At 40.6% G+C, this 19,906-nt stretch overlaps 2 protein-coding genes across 2 annotated transcripts; one reads left to right on the top strand and one right to left on the bottom strand.

The window, feature by feature from the left end:
- Window positions 1-580: 580 nt before the first annotated feature.
- On the top strand, window positions 581-1,132 carry LOC307265658 (gamma-crystallin M2-like; the record flags this gene model as incomplete). Its single annotated transcript, XM_080047449.1, has 1 exon — window positions 581-1,132. One exon carries the CDS (start codon window positions 581-583, stop codon window positions 1,130-1,132), a length of 552 nt encoding a protein of 183 aa, XP_079903575.1.
- A 10,032-nt stretch (window positions 1,133-11,164) lies between these two features.
- On the bottom strand, window positions 11,165-11,716 carry LOC307266311 (gamma-crystallin M2-like; the record flags this gene model as incomplete). The annotated part of the gene is made up of 1 exon (XM_080048293.1): window positions 11,165-11,716. The coding sequence occupies one exon, from the start codon at window positions 11,714-11,716 to the stop codon at window positions 11,165-11,167; it is 552 nt and encodes a 183-aa protein (XP_079904419.1).
- Between the last annotated feature and the right edge of the window lie 8,190 nt (window positions 11,717-19,906).

Below are 19,906 nucleotides of genomic sequence, written 5' to 3'. Positions count from 1 at the left end.
ACCAAACGACAGAGATTACGTGCGCGCGCCACAACTCCAGCACGACTTCTGTGATTTCAGTCGACATTGGAAGATTGTCTGCGACTGTCAAATCGCGTGAAAAGTCGTGTAGTGTAAGCCCAGCATTAGTTGCAGGCTAAACGGTTTTTGGGACAATGCTTAAGTATTCATTATACGATCATAAATCATTTAAAAAATGAAACTGCACTTACAATAATAATGTATGATCTGGAGAACTGCTAATAATGACAAAACAAAGAAAATAAATCCATAGCTAAATATGGTTTTGTTCACTATAGTTATGAAAGCCTTTGCAGTTGTTGTTACAATGGGTGATATTAGTCTTTGTTCATCCTTTGAAAAATGTTTTGTTTGGTAGCATTCAAGGTGAAATCGCCTCTCTAAGGTCTTTCAGGGTAACAGCTGTAAATGTGGACAACCCTCAGTGCTCTATGGGCTTCTATGGTATGTTGCTGGCTCAGGCTGTTTTCACAAAGGGGCCCTCTGCTTTTCAGGTATAAAAAGGGAAGGTTTCCAACAGGTAGACAAGCAGTTCAGCTCTCAACAACAGCTTGCAAACATGACTTCCAGCAGCATGAACATGGGCAAGATCATCTTCTACGAGGAGAGGAACTTCCAGGGCCGCAACTACGAGTGCATGAGCGACTGCCCCGACATGTCCTCCTACATGAACCGCTGCCACTCCTGCCGTGTGGAGAGGGGCTGCTTCATGGTCTACGACCGCACCAACTTCATGGGCAACCAGTACTTCTTCAGGAGGGGCGAGTACTCCGACTACATGAGCATGATGGGCATGAGTGACTGCATCAAGTCCTGCCGCATGATCCCCATGCACAGAGGCCAGTACAGGATGAGGGTCTACGAGAAGGAGAACTTCCAGGGCCAGATGCACGAGATGATGGACGACTGCAACAACATCACAGAGCGCTACAGCATGTCCAACTTCATGTCCTGCAACGTGATGGACGGCCACTGGCTGATGTACGAGCAGCCCCACTTCAGAGGCAGGATGATGTACATGAGGCCCGGAGAGTACAGGAGCTTCAACACCATGGGCTCCAGCAACATGAGGTTCATGAGCATGAGGCGTATCATGGATTCCTGCCAGTAGATCACAGCTCATCATGATGGTGCAAGCAATTAGTTTCTAAACAAATGCAAGACGATTAGTGATCAAGCAGCTTACCTGAACTCATAAACACTGGATTTTAACTACGGCAAATTAAACAAAAGGATTGGCAACCAGTAAACTGAAAATTCAAATGCCTCTGAAGACTGGCTGATAAAAGAGTGTCAGTCAACATAAAGAAACCCTAATAAAGTCTATTTTATCATACAGAAATTACCTTGGAGTTGATTCTTATCTTGTTCTTCCCTTTATTTTCTTTCCTGCAGTTGCATAAATTACTATTAAACTTATGCCTCGTTTCCAATGAGCAGCACAGTTTGGTTCGGCCAGTTCCTGGTTAGCACACAATCTGGCTTGCATCTTCACTGCAGACAGTACCCTTACTTGGTAGACGGGGTAAAGTGGGTAGGGTGGTTCTCCACTCAATTGCAGGGTCGGTGGTTGGATCCCGCACTTCAAATGTCGAAGTGTCCCTAGGCAAGACACAGAACCCCAAAACTGCTCCCGATAGTTAGCCTGCTATCGGTGTATGAAAGTGTGTGTTAATGGTAACGTGGGACTGAGAACAGGTCTCCCTTGAAAAAGAGACTCCGGTCTCAATGGGATTACATGTATGAATAAAGGTAAAAAATTATATATATGCCGGACGGTGATACGTAACTATTGTGACATCGTAGCAGTGGTGGCGGCTCTGGCTAAGCAGGTAGGGCGGTCGTCTAGTAATTGTTTGTTTGTTTGTAACCTTTATTTAACCTCGAAAGATCAATTGAGGGGTGACCCTCTTTTACAATGACGTCGAGTACAGATACACAATATACAATGAGAATACATAACAAGTTTACACACACACACACACACACACACACACACAGACAACAACAATTTAAAACATTCAGATCAATTGAATGAAATAAATAATAGCCTAATTAAAACAGTTACAAGTGTGGAGGGGTTGATTCAAAATAATACTTTTAAATTGGTTAACAGATATGAGTGTATTTATTTTAATTGTATGTTGTAGGCTGTTCCAGGAGTCAGGGGCACTATAGCTAAAAGCGGTTTTACCAAGCTCAGACCGGGCATAGGGGACATATAACATGATCATGTCAGTTGAGCGGGTTTGATAAAGCCCATCTGAAATAAGCAGCATTTCTGTCAGATAGAGTGGTAGCTTTCCAGTCAGAGCTTTATATATAAAAATATGCCAATGTGCATCACGTCTCTCCTTAAGGGAGGACCACCCAACCTTTTCATATAAAACACAATGGTGTGTATCATAAGCATCTCCTGTAATGAATCTCAAAGCAGAGTGAAATACAGAGTCAAGGAGTTTAAGGCATGAACGAGATGCATGCCGATAAACCACATCACCGTAATCAAGGACAGACATAAAAACTGCCTCAATAATCCTTTTCCTACTAAACAACGGGAAGGTAGCTTTATTCCTATAAAAATATCCAATCTTTTGTCGCAGACGACAGACAAGATTTTTTATGTGAAATGTAAAAGAGAGTTTTTCATCTAGCCAGATACCAAGGTACTTATATTCAGAGACTCTCTCGATCAAAGAACCGTTCACAGCATAGATGCATGCACTATTGTCTAAATCTCTAGCCCTAGAGAACAACATGAATTTAGTTTTAGTCTGGTTAAGGACAAGTTTAAGTGAAATAAGAGCATTCTGAAGAGCATTAAAGGACAGTTGCAGGTTCTCAATAGCTGACTTTGCAGAGTCAGCAACACAATACAAGATGGTGTCATCAGCATATAAATGGATTTGACAACCACTGACAAGAGACACAATATCATTGATGTAGATGGTGAATAGTACCGGACCTAAAATTGAACCTTGTGGAACACCTTTGGTTATGGGTAAGAAACCAGATTGGATATTACCTAGCTTCACACATTGAGATCGGTCAGAAAGGTAATTACTGAACCAGCTACACGCATTTTCACTAATACCAATGTTAGCCAATTTATCTAATAGTAAAGAATGGTCTACTGTATCAAAGGCTTTACTGAGATCAATAAAGAGGGCAGCACAGTGATTACTATTATCTAAGGCAGAGACAATATTGTTAGTAACCAGAGTGATGGCAGAGATAGTGCTATGGTTAGTTCTAAAACCAGATTGGTGAACAGATAAAATAGTGTGACTTGAGAGAAATGTTTTCAATTGGTAATTAATAAGGGATTCCAGCGTTTTTGACAGACATGACAGTCTGGATATTGGCCTATAGTTATTAGGGTCAGTTTTTTCTCCCGCTTTATACAAAGGAAGGACACAAGCTGATTTCCAGATCCTTGGAATAACGCAGGAAGATATAGAAAGGTTAAAAATGTGGGTAATACACTCTGCAATTACAGGGGCTGAGAGTTGGAGAAAGAATGGGTCTATAGGTTGTCTTCTCCAGTGGATTTCTTGGGGTCAATGCTTAAGAGAGCATCAAGAACCATACTGGAGGACACAGGAATAATAGAAAACTGAGGAACATCATTGGTGGTAGGCATATGAACCTGTTCAAGGGGTAGCTGGTTGTCTGCTAGAGAAGATCTAGAGTTGTCCTCTTTGAAGATATGGCCAGCAACATTAAAATGTCTATTAAAACCAGCGCAGATCTCGGTTTGATCGGTAATAAAACTATCATCAAATTTAACCTGAATTGGAATAGAAGCTGATGTAGCAGAGCTATTTTTGTTGGTTTTAACCACCTTCCAGAATTTTGCTGGGTTAGAATAGGTGTCTGTGATCAATTTTAAATAGTAGTCAGATACATTCTTCCTCACTAAGGATGTACATTTATTTCTTAAGGCTCTGAATGCAGTCCAATGTGAGGCGTTATTAGTACGTCTAGCAAGAGACCAGGCTTTGTTTCTAGTTCGGAGAAGAGATGTAAGTTCTGGACTAACCCAAGGACTGGATCTATCCTTAACTCTATACTTCTTAAAGGGGGCATGTGTATTTAAAATAGATAGAAAGGTGGAAATGAAAAAGTCTAAAGCTAGTTCGACATCAGGAATAGCCAGGGTGTTGTGAATATCACTATTATAAAGGTCATGAAGAAAGGCTTGCTTATTAAAAATATTTAGGTTTCTCTTAATTAAAACCCTGGCTGAGGATTTTTTTATATGTGTATCACGGACACATACAATGGGACAATGGTCACTTATACCTAATTCAAGTACTCCAGATAAAGATATTTTATCACTCTTATTAGAGAAGATTAGGTCTATAAGTGTTGATCTTGAGGGTTCTTTCATGTTTGGCCTGGTTGGATTTATGATTAACTGTGACAAATTTAGGTTAGAAGATATTTCCTTTAAATGATCAGAGGCATTTGTCAACCAATCCAGATTAAAATCACCCATAACTAAAACTTCAGAATTAGAATAGTGGGAAAGTAGGTCAGCCAAACGATCAATAGACCCAGCGTCAGCTGATGGAGGTCTATATACTCCAACAACAATGAGAGAATTACTAAAACCACAATCAATTTTGAGAGCCAGAAATTCAAAACATTTGGGTATAGAGATTGAGAGTAAAACAGAAACAGAAAGACAGGACTTAACATAAATGGCCACACCACCACCTCTTTGAGGCCTGTCCGATCTAAAAATGTTGAAGTTAGGCAAGGCCACATCACTGTCATTTTGATGTTTTTTTAACCATGACTCAGTAATGATCAAAATATCAGGATCAGTTTGCAGGGCTAATATTTTCAAGTGATCCAATTTCTCAGATTGGAGTATACTCCTAATATTCCAATGAATCAGCTTCAATCCTTTTCTGCATCGAAGAGAAGAGTAGTTGACACAAGATGTTGATTCTATGGACATAGGGTCAAGCAGTACAGCATTATGCCTATCAGTAACTCTAATAGGAATATGGAAGCGAATAGGGGCAGAAATTAACATAGGGAAATGGGTCAGGGGATGAGCTATGGGTAATATAGCCACAGGAGAACAAGGTGGAGTAAGGGGGCCGAATGCAGGGACAGCGCCCATACTAGAGATGACAGCAGGACCCGCACTGTCTAAGACAGTGTTGTGACAGGAAGACAACATGAGCAGGGCAGGGTCAGGGTCATTCTGGGGAAAACATCATTTCAGGCTAAACGCAATGAAATTAATGAAATTCTTTGTTAATCTTTCGGACCCCTTCCTGTTCAAATGCAGACCATCAGCTTTAAAGAGGTCATGCTCAGTCCAAAAGTAGTCGAAATTGCTAATAAAACCATGGCCTGTTGCAGTGGTGAAGTTTTGCATCCATGTGTGCAAACCAAAAAGACGGTTACAGGGTTGGGCGTGCCATCCCGGCCTCATGTAACATGTCGAAGTGTCCCTGGGTAAGACACTGAACCCCAAGTTGCTCCCAAAGGCTGCTGCCATTGGTGTATGAGTGTGTGTGTGAATGGGTTAGTGAGACACAAACAATGTAGTTAGATCAAAAAAAGCCTCTGAAGGCAGCAGCCTCTGCCTTCAGTGAGTTAATGCAGCACAAGTGTAAAGCACTTTGAGTGGTCAAGTCTGACTAGAAAGGCAATAAATAGTGAGCTTACGTTCCATTGGAAGGTGTGTAGTGGATAATGCCAGCCACTAATATTTATGATAACGACGTAGCCTATATTGTTACGTAATTCTTGATCAGAAGGAGATGGTGTGTGGAGAGTGAGCGAGGATATCGGGCTTCCTGTTTACTTAGTGAATGTGTATTTTGCTTGTGTTCAGCTACCTGTTGTGCTTTAGCCAAGTTAACGCCGATTAGCATTAGTGAAACTTGGCTGTAGTGATGGGTCGGTCGCAAACAAGCCGGTTCAAAGAGCCTGCTCTTTTAAGTGAACCATTGGAACTTTTATTTATTTATTATTATGTCAAGGGGATGTGCAGTGCGCTCATTGACTTACACTCATGCTAATGGCGCTAACTTGGTTTATTGCGCCGTTAACCCCTTTATAATAGGTCCATGCGTTAATCTTGAGCATCACGTGCAGTCACAGTGTGAAGGCAACTTGATAGTTTAAATTGCAATGGATTAAGACTCAATCTCCCATGATCCTGTGCAACATTATGACGTCATCAAACTCCGCCTTTTGTTATTGTTTTAATCGTGAGCCCCCAATGGTGGAAAATTACATATTGTACCTTTAATCTTGTTAGTGAAGGGATGCCCCATTTGCTACAATTGTAACCTGTATTCTAAGGTCGGTTCAGGGCACACCAGGAACTGAAATAAGAAAAACAGGGAACGGTTATTCTAGTATAATGTTTGGTAGTTTTTCCTCTTTTTCTCTTTCTTCTAGACCTCTCTCTCTCTCTCTCTTTCACTCTCTCTCTCTGGCCATCAGTGCAGTAGTGTAATATTTAACTTCCACATTTCACAACTAAAGATAAATACAATGCTTGTTACTATAATGGAACTGACCAAAATGGGAAACAGCAAAAGCATTAAAAAAAAAAAAAACACCTCCAATAAGCCATACACACATTTGATGTTTTCGACCACTATCCTCCTGGTCAGATACCCAGTCCCATATCCATATTTTTCATTCCTCACACCAGTGGGGAGTGGAAAGTTCAGTGGCTATAAAGCTTTCCGCGTTAATCCCAAAAAAGAACGTATGTATGTGGGAAAAGCTTGCAGGTCAAGGTGTGTCTGATTTCCTTGACCTTGTCTGCTAGTTTTCTCACAACCCCAGTTGGAACAGCCCCTAACCCTCCCTCTAAGGTCTAATTAGAGCAGACCTGAACAGACAACAGATTAGTAAGGCGACCTCATACAGACAGGGAGTTGGGTTAAAATATAGCCAGTGTTTCCTCTGGGGTACTTCCCACTTCTTACTAACACTACTACAGTCCCGGACAAAAGTCTTGTCGCTTGGGTACAAGTTGACCTTAAGTGCCCCTCAAATATATGTCTAATCCATTTTTTTTTACAAGAAATGGCTAATTTCAATCCCCACAGCTAAATGAAACTGCTGAAAAGCATTTTAATGTTCATAGCTTGGCAAAGTCCACTGAGTCAGTTTTTGCAAGGACAAAAGTCTTGCCGCCTTGTCACTTGATTTACCCAATCCTAGATTACAGCCTCACCTGTGATCAATAATTGATCAATCAATTAGTGGGTGTGTATAAAAAGAACCCCAAGCACACCAGACCTTCACCTCAACTGCAACATGCCTAAGATTCACCCTGACACCAAAGCGTTGATTATCAAGAGGCTGAAGACCAGCTCCACTGCTGAGGTGGCTGACACCTTCAATGTGTCTCAGCATTAAGTACAAATAATAAAAAAAAAGATTTGGAGAGACTGGAGATGTTTTTGACAAGCACAGGTACGGCAGACCCCACAAGACAACTGCTCGGGAGGACCGTTTGTTGGCTCGAAAATCCAAGGCCACTCCCTTTTCCACTGCAGCAGAGCTCCAACAGGCCTGGTCACCTCAAGTCCCCTTGTCAACCAGAACAGTTCGTAGAAATCTGTCTCGAAATGGCCTCCATGGTCGCATCGGTGCCCAGAAACCAGCACTAAACAAAAGGCAATTAAAAAAATGTGTGGCATTTGCCAAGGCCCACAGCCTGCTAAAAGGATGGACGCTGGAAAAGTGGCAGAAGGTGGATTTTCAGATGAATCTTCGGTTGAATTACATCACAGCCGACGCAAATATTGCAGGAGACCTACTGGAGCCCGCATGGATCCGAGATTCACCCAGAAAACAGTCAAGCTGGTGGCGGAAAAATCATGGTCTGGGGTTACATCCAGTATGGGGGTGTGCGAGAGATTTACAGGGTGAAAGGCAATATCAATAGCCTAAAATATCAGGAAGTATTAGCTACCTCTTACATTCCCAACCATAAAAGGGTTACAATTTTGCAGCTGGATGGTGCTCTATCGCATAGTGCCTTAAGGCGAAGAAGATCAAGGTGCTTCAGGAGTGGCCAGCCCAGTCACCAAACATGAACATCATTGAGCATGTCTGGGGTAGAATGAAAGAGGAAGCATGGAAGACCAAACCAAAGAATCTTGATGAACTCTGGGAGGCATGTAAGACTGCTTTCTTTGCTGACGACTTCATCAATGAAGTGTATGAATCACTGTCGAACCGCATTGGATGTAGTCCTTCAAGCTCATGGAAGTCATACAAAATATTAAATATGGACCTCACAGCACCACTACTTAATTCATTGATGTTATGCAACATCTTTTTGTATCTAAAGTAAATTATTTGTTAAATTTTCATAATACTCTCTGTAGGCGACACAACTTTTGTCCTGCCAACACCTGACCTTTCTCGGTTCATTAAATGATCAATATTTCTTCAGTTAAGCTAATTTATTTTAGTATATCAAAAATAATTTGGGAGGGTTTTAGCTTTCCCATCTGCTGGAAGCCAATATTAGCAGTGGTGGATGAAAGAGAAAGAAAAATAAATTAAAAAAAACCTTACATCTTGCAGACAACTGCCATCATCCATTAGGCCCTGATACACCACAACACACAGTCGGTCGAACATTGGACACTGTTCGGTCATATGTGTCTAACCTGTCTCACCTGTAGAGTCAGTATGTTGGAATGGTAATCATTGACAAAGAATCATCTAATTGGGTGTTTGGCCTAGCAGTTTCTCCTTATTTTTGTATATGTGTATTTTCCAAGCCCCAACCACAGCGAATTCTACCAGCATCCAATGTGGAAGTGAAACAAAATGCAGTTCACCGAGTGGCCACTAGAGGCAGATTTCAAAACAGAGCAATTTCTCATTGACTCCGATGTTAAATAGGCCATTTTTTATAGCATAATTTAACCTATTTAAGGCCTGGTACAAAAAAACATTCCAGTCAGTATGTTTAGGTCATATCTCCATGACAACACTGAGAGGGTGAATTTTTTTGTACCAGGCTAGTTTTGATTCTATTGGAGGTTAAAATGTATGCATAATGAGGGGCGCAGCCTCTTGAGTGACAGCTAGCCGCTGGCCCAAACTTCGTCTGGAGGGTTACGTCAGCTAGATGGGCGCAGTCAAAAACATTAAATAGCTTTAAATGTGTGTCTTGCTTCTTTAAGTTTTTTTTATTGGGCCGTTTCCCATTTTGGTGGATTCTATTTCATATTGTCTTTGACTTTACTTGTAAACGTGGAAGTGGGATATTCCATCACTGCAGAGAGAGAGAGAGAGAGAGAGAGAGAGAGAGAGAGAGAGAGAGAGAGAGAGAGAGAGAGAGAGAGAGAGAGAGAGAGAGAGAGAGAGAGAGAGAGAGAGAGAGAGAGAGAGAGAGAGAGAGAGAGAGAGAGAGAGAGACCTATGATCTGGTAAAATCCATGTATTTGGAGAATATGTGTGCTGTTAAAATTGGAGATAAACAAACAGAATTCTTCCCCGAGAGAAGAGGCGTTCGGCAGGGTTGCAATCTAAGTCCGACTTTATTTAATATATATATAAATGAACTGGCTGTTGAGTTAGATCAATGTGCTGCTCCTGGCCTCTCCCTCCTAGATAGAGAGGTGAAGTCCTTGTTTTACGCTGATGACCTTGTTCTACTGTCTCCTACTGAACAAGGACTACAGCAACAGTTAGCCGTAGTAGAACAGTACTGTCAGAACTGGGCCCTGGCAGTGAACATGAAGAAAACCAATATCATGATCTTTCAAAAACGCCCCAGGTGTCATGAGAACAAACATCGATTTACCATTAATAATCATGTAATTGAACACAGTATGAGTTATACCTACCTTGGTATAACCATAGCAGCATCAGGGAGTTTCAACATGGCAGTGAATGCACTAAAAGAAAAAGCTCGAAGAGCTCTATTTGCAATTAAGAGAACATTTTATAATTTCCAAATTCCAAAAATAGTACCAGATTTCAAAGAGCTGAACGACCTCTCCAAATTAAAAATACTCCTCGGAGAAGGAGACCGGGCACATCTTGCTGCCCAGTATATATTAACATGCCACAACCTGGGGGACAGTGAATGATTGAGGCACACACACACACGTAATATAATGTTCATAATGTATATAATTTTCATAATGTATATAATTGTCATATGTGTTTTGTCTGATTTATTGGACTTATTGTATCTTACTGATACTTTGCTTTGGCAACATTGTTTTTCTATTTTAAACTTTCATGCCAATAAAGCGAATTTGAGAGAGAGAGAGAGAGAGAGAGAGAGAGAGAGAGAGAGAGAGAGAGAGAGAGAGAGAGAGAGAGAGAGAGAGAGAGAGAGAGAGAGAGAGAGAGAGAGAGAGAGAGAGAGAGAGAGAGAGAGAGAGAGAGAGAGAGAGAGAGAGAGAGAGCTGCATATATCATCAAAATAATTTTGTCCTGTTAAGCTAATCTCACTTCCTGGTGTCCTAAGAACTGGCCTTAAAATAAAGGTTAAAAATGTACAAGTGTATAGGATATCGAATGTCCAATTATCCATATTGGTTGGATCCAGTAAGATGTCAAAAAAAATTCCAAGCCCAACATTAACTATTTTTATGACAAACTTACCTTTAAAGGTTGCGTATTATTATTTAAAATGCACCTTTTCATGGTTTTTCAACATTTATATGGGTCCCCAGGGTGACGAGACTCCCAAGTATGTATTACAACCCTCACTCTTTTTCTCCACCTTTCTAAAAAACAATGGCACTGTGAGAAATATAAAGGTTTATTATATTTCTCACAGGTTATTGAAAAGTAAGTACGAAGGTTGACGAGGTACCTTTAGAAACTATAGGAAGAAGAAAGAGAATAAAAACAAGAAAAAGAAAAGACTCAACTCCAAGATAATTTTATGATAAAGTAGGATTTAATATTGTTTCTTTATGGGGACTGTAGTTTTTCTCTTTATCAGCCAATCCTCAGAGACATTTGTGTTTGTAGTTTCCTGGTTGCCAATCGTTTCCATTTATTTGCAGAAGTCAAAATCCAGTGTTTATGAGTTCAGGTAAGCTGCTTGATCACTAATCGTCTTGCATTGGTTTCGAAACTAATTGCTTGCACCATCATGATGAGCTGTGATCTACTGGCAGGAATCCATGATACGCCTCATGCTCATGAACCTCATGTTGCTGGAGCCCATGGTGTTGAAGCTCCTGTACTCTCCGGGCCTCATGTACATCATCCTGCCTCTGAAGTGGGGCTGCTCGTACATCAGCCAGTGGCCGTCCATCACGTTGCAGGACATGAAGTTGGACATGCTGTAGCGCTCTGTGATGTTGTTGCAGTCGTCCATCATCTCGTGCATCTGGCCCTGGAAGTTCTCCTTCTCGTAGACCCTCATCCTGTACTGGCCTCTGTGCATGGGGATCATGCGGCAGGACTTGATGCAGTCGCTCATGCCCATCATGCTCATGTAGTCGGAGTACTCGCCCCTCCTGAAGAAGTACTGGTTGCCCATGAAGTTGGTGCGGTCGTAGACCATGAAGCAGCCCCTCTCCACACGGCAGGAGTGGCAGCGGTTCATGTAGGAGGACATGTCGGGGCAGTCACTCATGCACTCGTAGTTGCGGCCCTGGAAGTTCCTCTCCTCGTAGAAGATTATTTTGCCCATGTTCATGCTGCTGGAAGTCATGTTTGCGGTTGTTGGTGCTAGAGCTGCTGGTGGTGCTGATGGATGCTTGGAGCTGAACTGCTTGTCTACCTGTTGGAAACCTTCCCTTTTTATACCTGAAAAGCAGAGGGCCCCTTTGTGAAAACAGCCTGAGCCAGCAACATACCATAAAAGCCCATAGAGCACTGAGGGTTGTCCACGTTTACAGCTGTTACCCTAAAAAGAACAAGCAATTTCACTCACAATGCTACCTACCTTGGCCTAGCAGTTTCTCTTCATCTTGATTTGTATTCGTATTTTCTTGTCTCATTTCACCAGATTTAGGGTTCTGTGACCTCAGTTATTGTATATCAACAACTGATCATCTTATCATTAGTAGGGAAATAAGTAAAAGGTGTGGCTCATAGTGAATAACCCACTGAGAATGACTTGCCAGGAACCAAACAGCAGACAGAGTCGTGGCTAGCTGGTGGACATAGTACACCATTTAGCAGCTAAAGTGACAGGTATTTGGATATTACTGTTTTTAACCTGATGCCTTTTATTTATTTTTAATTTGTTTTCAATTTTAATTTTTTAATTCATTTTATTTTTTATTTTTTTTAAACTGTATGTTTTAGCTTGTTTCTATATAGCCTGTTATGAAGTGTAATGTTAGCATTATAGTGTCAATTGTGGTGTACTTTGTTTGTGTGTGTGTGGCCTTGTGCAAATTCTGCAACTTCTTTTCTGCTGCCTGTCTTGCCAGGACTCCCTGTGAGAAGAGTTACTGTAACTCAATGGGACCTTCCTGGTGAAATAAAGGTTAAATAAAAAATAAATAAAAATAAAATTACAGGAGTTGTATACCAGTGGTTCTCAAACTTTTTTTGTCATTCCCCACTTTGGAGGTGGGAATATTTTCAAACCCCACCGTTCCCCGATTGCGTCACCAAAATAGTAACAAAATAGGTCAGGCTTAAAAGTTTAAAATGTATTGAAATAAAATCAAGTAATACAATTCAAAAATAGAGAAAATATAAGCATCTGTGTCATCCCTTTTCTATTATTTTGTTGAAAGAGAACTTGTATAATTGCTTTAATTGCCTATAAGATGATCAGAGCTCAAGATAGGACGTTAAACAGGTCATCATTCTATATTTACTATTTATTTTATATTGCTGAAAAAAAAGATTCTCGCCAAAACTTTTTTTTATGCTACATTTGAACACATCATGATGACCTTTTATAGACATTTGCCTAATATTACCGAGCCGACCTGAACACAACACATTTGACACCCTTAGCAACTTTATTTAAGATAACTTGTTCTATGTCCTGCCGATTTTAACATGGATTTGTAAACTGGATTACTATTTTTAACTGACGGGACTTTCTACACCGTCCGGTTGTGTGATTACTACCGCTGCTTTGAGTGACTGTTGATGCGCACGGTGCCGACTCCAACTACAACACTTGTATATGCTGTCTATGAAGAAAAGGGCGCGCTACAACACTTTGCCTCATTGTGAGCCCGCCAGTGTTGGGAAAGTTCTTTTTCTACGTGAACTAGTTCAAAGTTCAGTTCACACACTTTAAAATTAACTAGTTCAGTTCGTAGTTCACAATTCAAAATTCTGAACTAAGTTCACAGTTCAAAAATGAACTAGTTCATAGTTCTTTTTTTTTTCAATATGTTGCTTCATTTGCCACATTCCATATAGAACCACAGACAGAAATAATTTCAATAACATTCAGTCCACACTAGAAGCCAGCTGCAGCTTTTACCCCTACAGTATATTCTCAAAAAAATGAGGAAAAAGTTGCTGTTTGAATGGTCCTTTTAATGAGGAATTATTCAAACAAAAACGGTTAAGGTGCAAATGTTTTTCCATTTTTATAATTTTCCAAACCTGGAAACAATTCACATAAAATTTCATTCAAAGAAAGCAATACTGGAAAAATATACCAGGCAGGTTCTACAAACAAATTATAACTTAAAATAGTAAAACCCTCAAGGAAACCATTCTAAACTACAGTATAGGGCCTACTGTTAACAACAAAGTGCAGAAGATGTGTTGACATAATTATTAACACAAACGCAATCGAAGGTAGGTAACAATCATACGAAGAAGAGGGTAGAGCCTGAGGCTAGGTCCATGGTCTGAGTAAGTGCTGCTGCACTCATTTGTTTTTGTTTTTTTCCGCAGTGTTTCGCATTTTGATGACACAGCGGCGGTGCGACGCTGTGGTGGCAGGTGTTGCCAGATTGGGTGTTTTTCAGCTACATATTAAGGGCTGTTTACGCTGTCTTTTAGCAGGGTTTTCTATGGAAATCTGGCACTCGATGAACGACCGTAAGAGCGGCATTCACAAACGCCAGAATGAACGCGTTCTCAATAACGTTCATCATAAAATAAATATTTATTTAATAAAATTAAAAAAAAACTATGTGCCATGGATGTGGACACATATTCCTCCCGTTCGTTGCGCCCACCCTGTCATGTCTCTATTCCCCACCAGCGGGGCGCGCCCCACACTTTGAGAACCACTGGTGTATACTAAAGCTAAAAGGAGAGATTATATAGGACTTTCATTTATGACTTGGCAAAAAAAAAATCTATTGTTGCTAGGTGTATACAATAAGAAGGTGAGGTGTATATAATAAGAAAAACATGCTGAGAAGTTGGACATACACACAACTGTAACATAATGGTTAAAGAAAACAGTGTTAACAATGCCAATTGCCACTTGTTATGACATTTTATCAAATTGTATTATTTGCATGTGACAAGACATTTAAGTGAGATCAACAGAGTCTAGAAAATTATTGTTAAATTTGTTCTGTCTTTTTATTATAAGCTTAACAGACTACAGGGCAAGTTATTTCATCTCACTGTGGTCCCATGTCTGTGGTTTGTATGCCCCATTAAATGTTACTAAAGTTACATTTAACCCTAGAACACTAAGTAGAGTAGAATTGGTTCCATACACCCATCCCTGTTTTTATCTACAGACACGTGTTAAGGTGAAATACACCCGTCGTTAGTGATGGTGTATAGTATAGTATAGTATAGTATAGTATAGTATAGTATAGTATAGTATAGTTTTTTTTTGTAATTTCTTGTTACTGATTCGCTCATTCTTCAAAAATTCTACAGCCTTTTTATAGGGTCCCCCCCATGATACCTTTATTTTCCGTTTTATGAAACGTTTACGAAAAATACAAGAAAAGTACCTCAATTTGCCATGTTTTGTTGCACTTTAATATATCTTGATGAGAAGTGTTTTTTTTCATTGGGTGAAATTCCCCCCGGCGATAGTGATAGTGTTACAAGGGTTGAGGGTAATAATGAAGCAATGTGTAGGGACACATTTCTTTTGGTTGGCTGTAGTTCTTTGAAGCTGGATTAGGGCGGGGCGTGCCCCTTAAATCCCATGGCTAAGGGTTCTAAAAGATGTAGAAGAAGATGTACAATACCTCAGAAATAGAATGAAATCTAAAGTCATACATCTCATTTCACATTCAGTAACTGCTTCCAAACAGGGAAGAACAAAGACAACACAGTCCTTTTTAACGACCCACCAGAGTTCACCCATCAAAACACACAATGTTTAAAGGACTTCTAATGCAGGCTGTCTCTGTTTCATCTTTTCCCCTTGCTTCCCCCAGTGCCTTGTGGAAAGATCGGAAGAAGAACAAGGAAAAGGAGCTAAATATGCCCATTCAAATCCTTTCACTAGGCCGGAGAAGACCGCCATCTGCCAAAGTTCCCTTCACATTGACTGTTGCACCATTGGGGGCCATAATGGTGCAGGACACAACTTTACAATGCCAAAGCATCTGTGGCTAGCACATCAAGCTATTTCCATATATCTATTTTACCCCTCTTACATTTTTAACAGATCATCTCTCAAAAGAAGCTGAGATCTAGTCCGACCTGTCTGTATGGTAGTGTTTAGGGGTTAGACAAGCACACTACAGCAAAATGTTTAGTCTTAGATGAAAAAAATAAGGAATTTGGACCGCTTCAGAAATAATTCATGGATTGTGCTGAAAATAACGTGTGTTTAAAATACTGTCTTTTGGGATCTTGGGGTGGTGCTCCAATGTGACAAGCTCCCGTTTGGTCAGAACCATGCATTTGAAAAATGGATGTGAACAGGCTATTCTCAAAATCAGCTCCTTTACATGGATCGACTGTCTATACTTAAACATGCTATTTTCAGCAGTGACACAGCTCTACAAATACGACTTCCTCTATTGGAAAAACGGAGAGTTGAGAGTCTCTTAAGTTGCTGTAAAAAAGTCTGTGGGTCACACTAAAGATTGTTTGGACGTCTGGGTACTGGCAAAAAAGCAGCAGTAGTCAAAAACCTGTTTAAAAAGAGCCGTCTGGCTTGAAATGAGCACTATCAAAGCTGCTTTTGTGAGTCACATCAGGACAAGACTCTTACCGTTTCAAAGAATGGCCCTGGATGGAGGAGGCCATTATATTGCTAGGTGACAAAGAGCACTACCAGGGAAACCAAACCTAGAGTGATCAACACATCTCCTACAGCACGAGCAACAAATCCTGGAATGATATGAATGATAGTTCTCGTTTCGTAGTCATAGGAATATGTGTGGACAATGGTGGGAAAGGATTAAGAAACTTTATGTACTTGGGTGGTGTGGTTAATTGTGTGTTTAAGTGGTGTGATCTGCCCCCTAGCCTGTGTTCACATCATCTCACAAAATCAAGTGTGTGATCGTGGCACAACTTGTGGCCAGCAGCTGGAATACAATTGGCGGGGTGTGGATTTATTCTAAGGCTTAGAGCTCCTGGGAACAGGAGGCTTGGAGGAGTATGGGGGAGGGATCAGTGTACAGCCAAAAGTCTTCCTTGAGAGAAAAGATGGGAAGACTGCTTCAAAGAGCTTCTCGGATGGACCCTTGGACTTTAGAGTGTGGTGTGGGTGGTGCACAATGTCAGCTGTCAGCTGTATAACGTTCTCCCACATTACAAAGCAGAATTCTGCGGTGTTTGTGTGTGTGTGTGTGTGTGTGTGTGTGTGTGTGTGTGTGTGTGTGTTTTAATTTTGACAGCCCAAAAATTGAGACATCCCGACTAGTCTATACAGCCTTGGCTCTCGTCAAAGTCGGTATGAAGAACTCCCTCGCATACGTTTCACATAAATACAATTGATTTTCTACTACACTCAGAAAGTTGCTAGCTCTCGCCTTCGGAATGCGGTGACAACGTCATTCACAAACATGAACAGTCATATGATCAGACACGTTAGCCTCGGGAGAGGAAAATGAAGTGATTTGGATGATTTGGCAAAACTGTCATCCTGTTTACAGAGTGTGTATTGGTTCAATAGCATATGCTATGCTAAAACTGGGATTTAGGTGAGACATAGAGGGCAAAAACTGGTCAAATTTGAGATTTTAGTCTATTTTGCTTCCATAACATGTCTTCTTTCATACTAGCAGAAATAAAGGTCAGAAATGTACATTACAACCAATTATAATATTAATGTCAGTATTGGCATCATCTCATGATGATATCTGATAAGTTATAATGTTTGTGCTGCTGTTTCTGTCATTCTGACCTTGTTTTAGGGCTTCAGGGTTAAACAGTTAGTCTAAAGGATCAGTTTCAGACGTACTGAGAATGCAGTAGGTAACACCCCTCTACATGGTCTTTGAAACGACTCAAGGCATTGAGTTTCATTCACTGGTGGGATATTTGTACTCAATACAATTAGTTTTCTGGAGTCTTTGTTTGGTGTACCTTTATTTCATTGGTTTCTATGGAAGGAGGCTGACAGACTGGAAAAGCTTGTTTTGGCCAGAGAAAGGTGGCTAAGATGGAATATCAGACCAATGACCTCGAGGCCAAGGACGGTGTGGTGTGTGTGTGTGTGTGTGTGTGTGTGTGTGTGTGTGTGTGTGTGTGTGTGTGTGTGTGTGTGTGTGTGTGTGTGTGTGTGTGTGTGTGTGCGCATGTGTGTGTGTGCGTGAGAGAGAGAGAGTATGTGGTGGTGTTGGGGGTCTTTTATAGTGACTCCTTGTGATTTTGCTAGTACATGGGAACAATCGGGTGTGAGCTGCTTTAGGGCTGAAATAATTCAGTATCACAAGAATGAGAGGAATCTTATTTCACACACTGACTGAGGCAAACAGCTGCACTTGTGTTGTCAATGGTACGCGTAGAGTGTATCACATTTACCATCATATTAACAGCTCTTTTTGCCCTACTTTGTGGTTTAATATTTTCAGAAGAAAGAAAACTGGTTGCAGGAAAAACTTGGGTATACAGCTGTAGTTACACACACACTCACTATATAATCAATCTGTTTCAAGCTCAAGACCAGTTATCAGTATGTTTACAATGGAACTTAAACGTGTGTATCATACAGATAAAGTAACATTAACTGTCATTTACATTGACATTGACCACATCTTAGCAAAGCAAACACAGGTTTTGCTTAATTGATTCTTTTTCTCCTGTACTTCCAAAAGTGTTCCATAATAGCTTATGGTACATTTAAACCTCCCTCCATTCATAAATAGGTTGGTGTTCAGGACTGTAGCATTGCGAATTTCTATTGTTTACTCTGCGATCATGAATGCTAAACAGACCGTACTTACATTGCACTTTTCTATTCGTGCTTGAGTCGCATTCACCCATGTATTCACTCACTGATAGCAGAGGCTGCTGCCCATCAGAAACCCATTCACACACACACACACAAACAAACAAACAAACAAACAAACAAACAAACAAACACACACGCACGCTCACATGCGTACACACATGCGCACACACACATTCACCAATGGCAGCAGCTACCACACCCACACCGGGTTCAAGCTAATCATAGTTAGCAATTTGGGGTTCAGTGTCTCTTTGCTCAGGGACAATTGGTGCCTACCTTCTTGCCACAGCCAGTCTGTGACTTTATAACCATTTAATTGTTTGTTTTTGTTTTTGCATCTGATATGCCTGTTTCTCCAACTGGACTTCCTGGAGTGTCTTATTATGATTAGTATTATTATTAAATGAGATGTACATCAAGAGGGCTGACAGTTGCTGTTAATATCTGTTTATATCTGCTAAAAGGTTAATAGCAGATATATGAATCCAATTTAATATTAGAACCTGTGTTTATGCATTCTGAACCCAGATTGGGAACTTGGTCAGTCTTTTTTGATAGATGAGGATGTTGATTCAATAATCAAAGCTATTATTAGTTCAGCAGTAAGGCCAACCGTTTGAGCACAATGCCTACCGTTATGGTCCACAGAATATTAGGGTCTAGTAGTAGGGTTGGGACATGCCCTGTCCTGGTTGTCAGCCTGGCAGTCACCAGTGTGGCTACTAGCCATGTTACAAAGCACCCCATCAGGTCCAGAGACGAACGGACAGAGTGGGGATTTGTCGCCACTGTTATCTGAGCCGGGAGGTGGCAGTTGGCAGGGTGGCTCCCACCCAGTGTAAAATGTGAAGTGACAGCGCGTTATTGTGATAAAATCGAGCAACTCCAGTCTAATTCCAGGGAGTTCTGCTGGCAAGAAAAACAGGGGTCTCGATATGAGCCAACTTTGTAATGTGAGCTGAACCCAAAACTGCCCATTTCCCTTTGTGTGTGTGTGAGCGGTCAAAACACTGCTGTAAATAGCAGCCAAAACCTGTTATGTTGCTAGTTCCTTTCCAATTCAAACCTCAAAATAAATATCTGGATCAATTCCACAGAACTATCAAACAGAAGACTTTGAGCAGTTTTAGTGTAATATAATGTGGTTTAACTTGACTATGAATAATACAATAATTAAGATGAAAAGAGAAGAGCGGACCACTGACAGAGCAACTCAACACGTAGGGTGAAAAAAAGCAACTGGCATTGAATTATGGGAACATATGGCACAGGATGGGAGGAGCAGCGAGGAGCACCAGTGTGGCTTAGGCCGAGACACTGCAAGTGAAAACAATCTTTTCAGAAACGTTTGACAAAATATGCAAATTTGGAAATATCTCACTAATCATGAGAAGGGTACTTTTGCATCTCTTCAAACAAAAAAAACATCTTTATTTCATTTGTACAACATATCAGTGTCCTTAGTCTTTACTGGACATATTTTTGGATACAACCTTTTTTATTTTTCTAAATTATAAAATACGTACATGTCTTAAGAATTATTTTCATTTACGACATATTTTTACGAAACTATAGTCTGTATCA

Source organism: Ammodytes marinus (genome assembly GCF_949987685.1).
Source record: "Ammodytes marinus genome assembly, chromosome: 19".
NCBI classification, from domain to species: domain Eukaryota; kingdom Metazoa; phylum Chordata; class Actinopteri; order Uranoscopiformes; family Ammodytidae; genus Ammodytes; species Ammodytes marinus.
The sequence above is the reverse complement of the archived record's forward strand: the minus strand, read 5'-3'. Positions and strand labels throughout refer to the sequence as shown.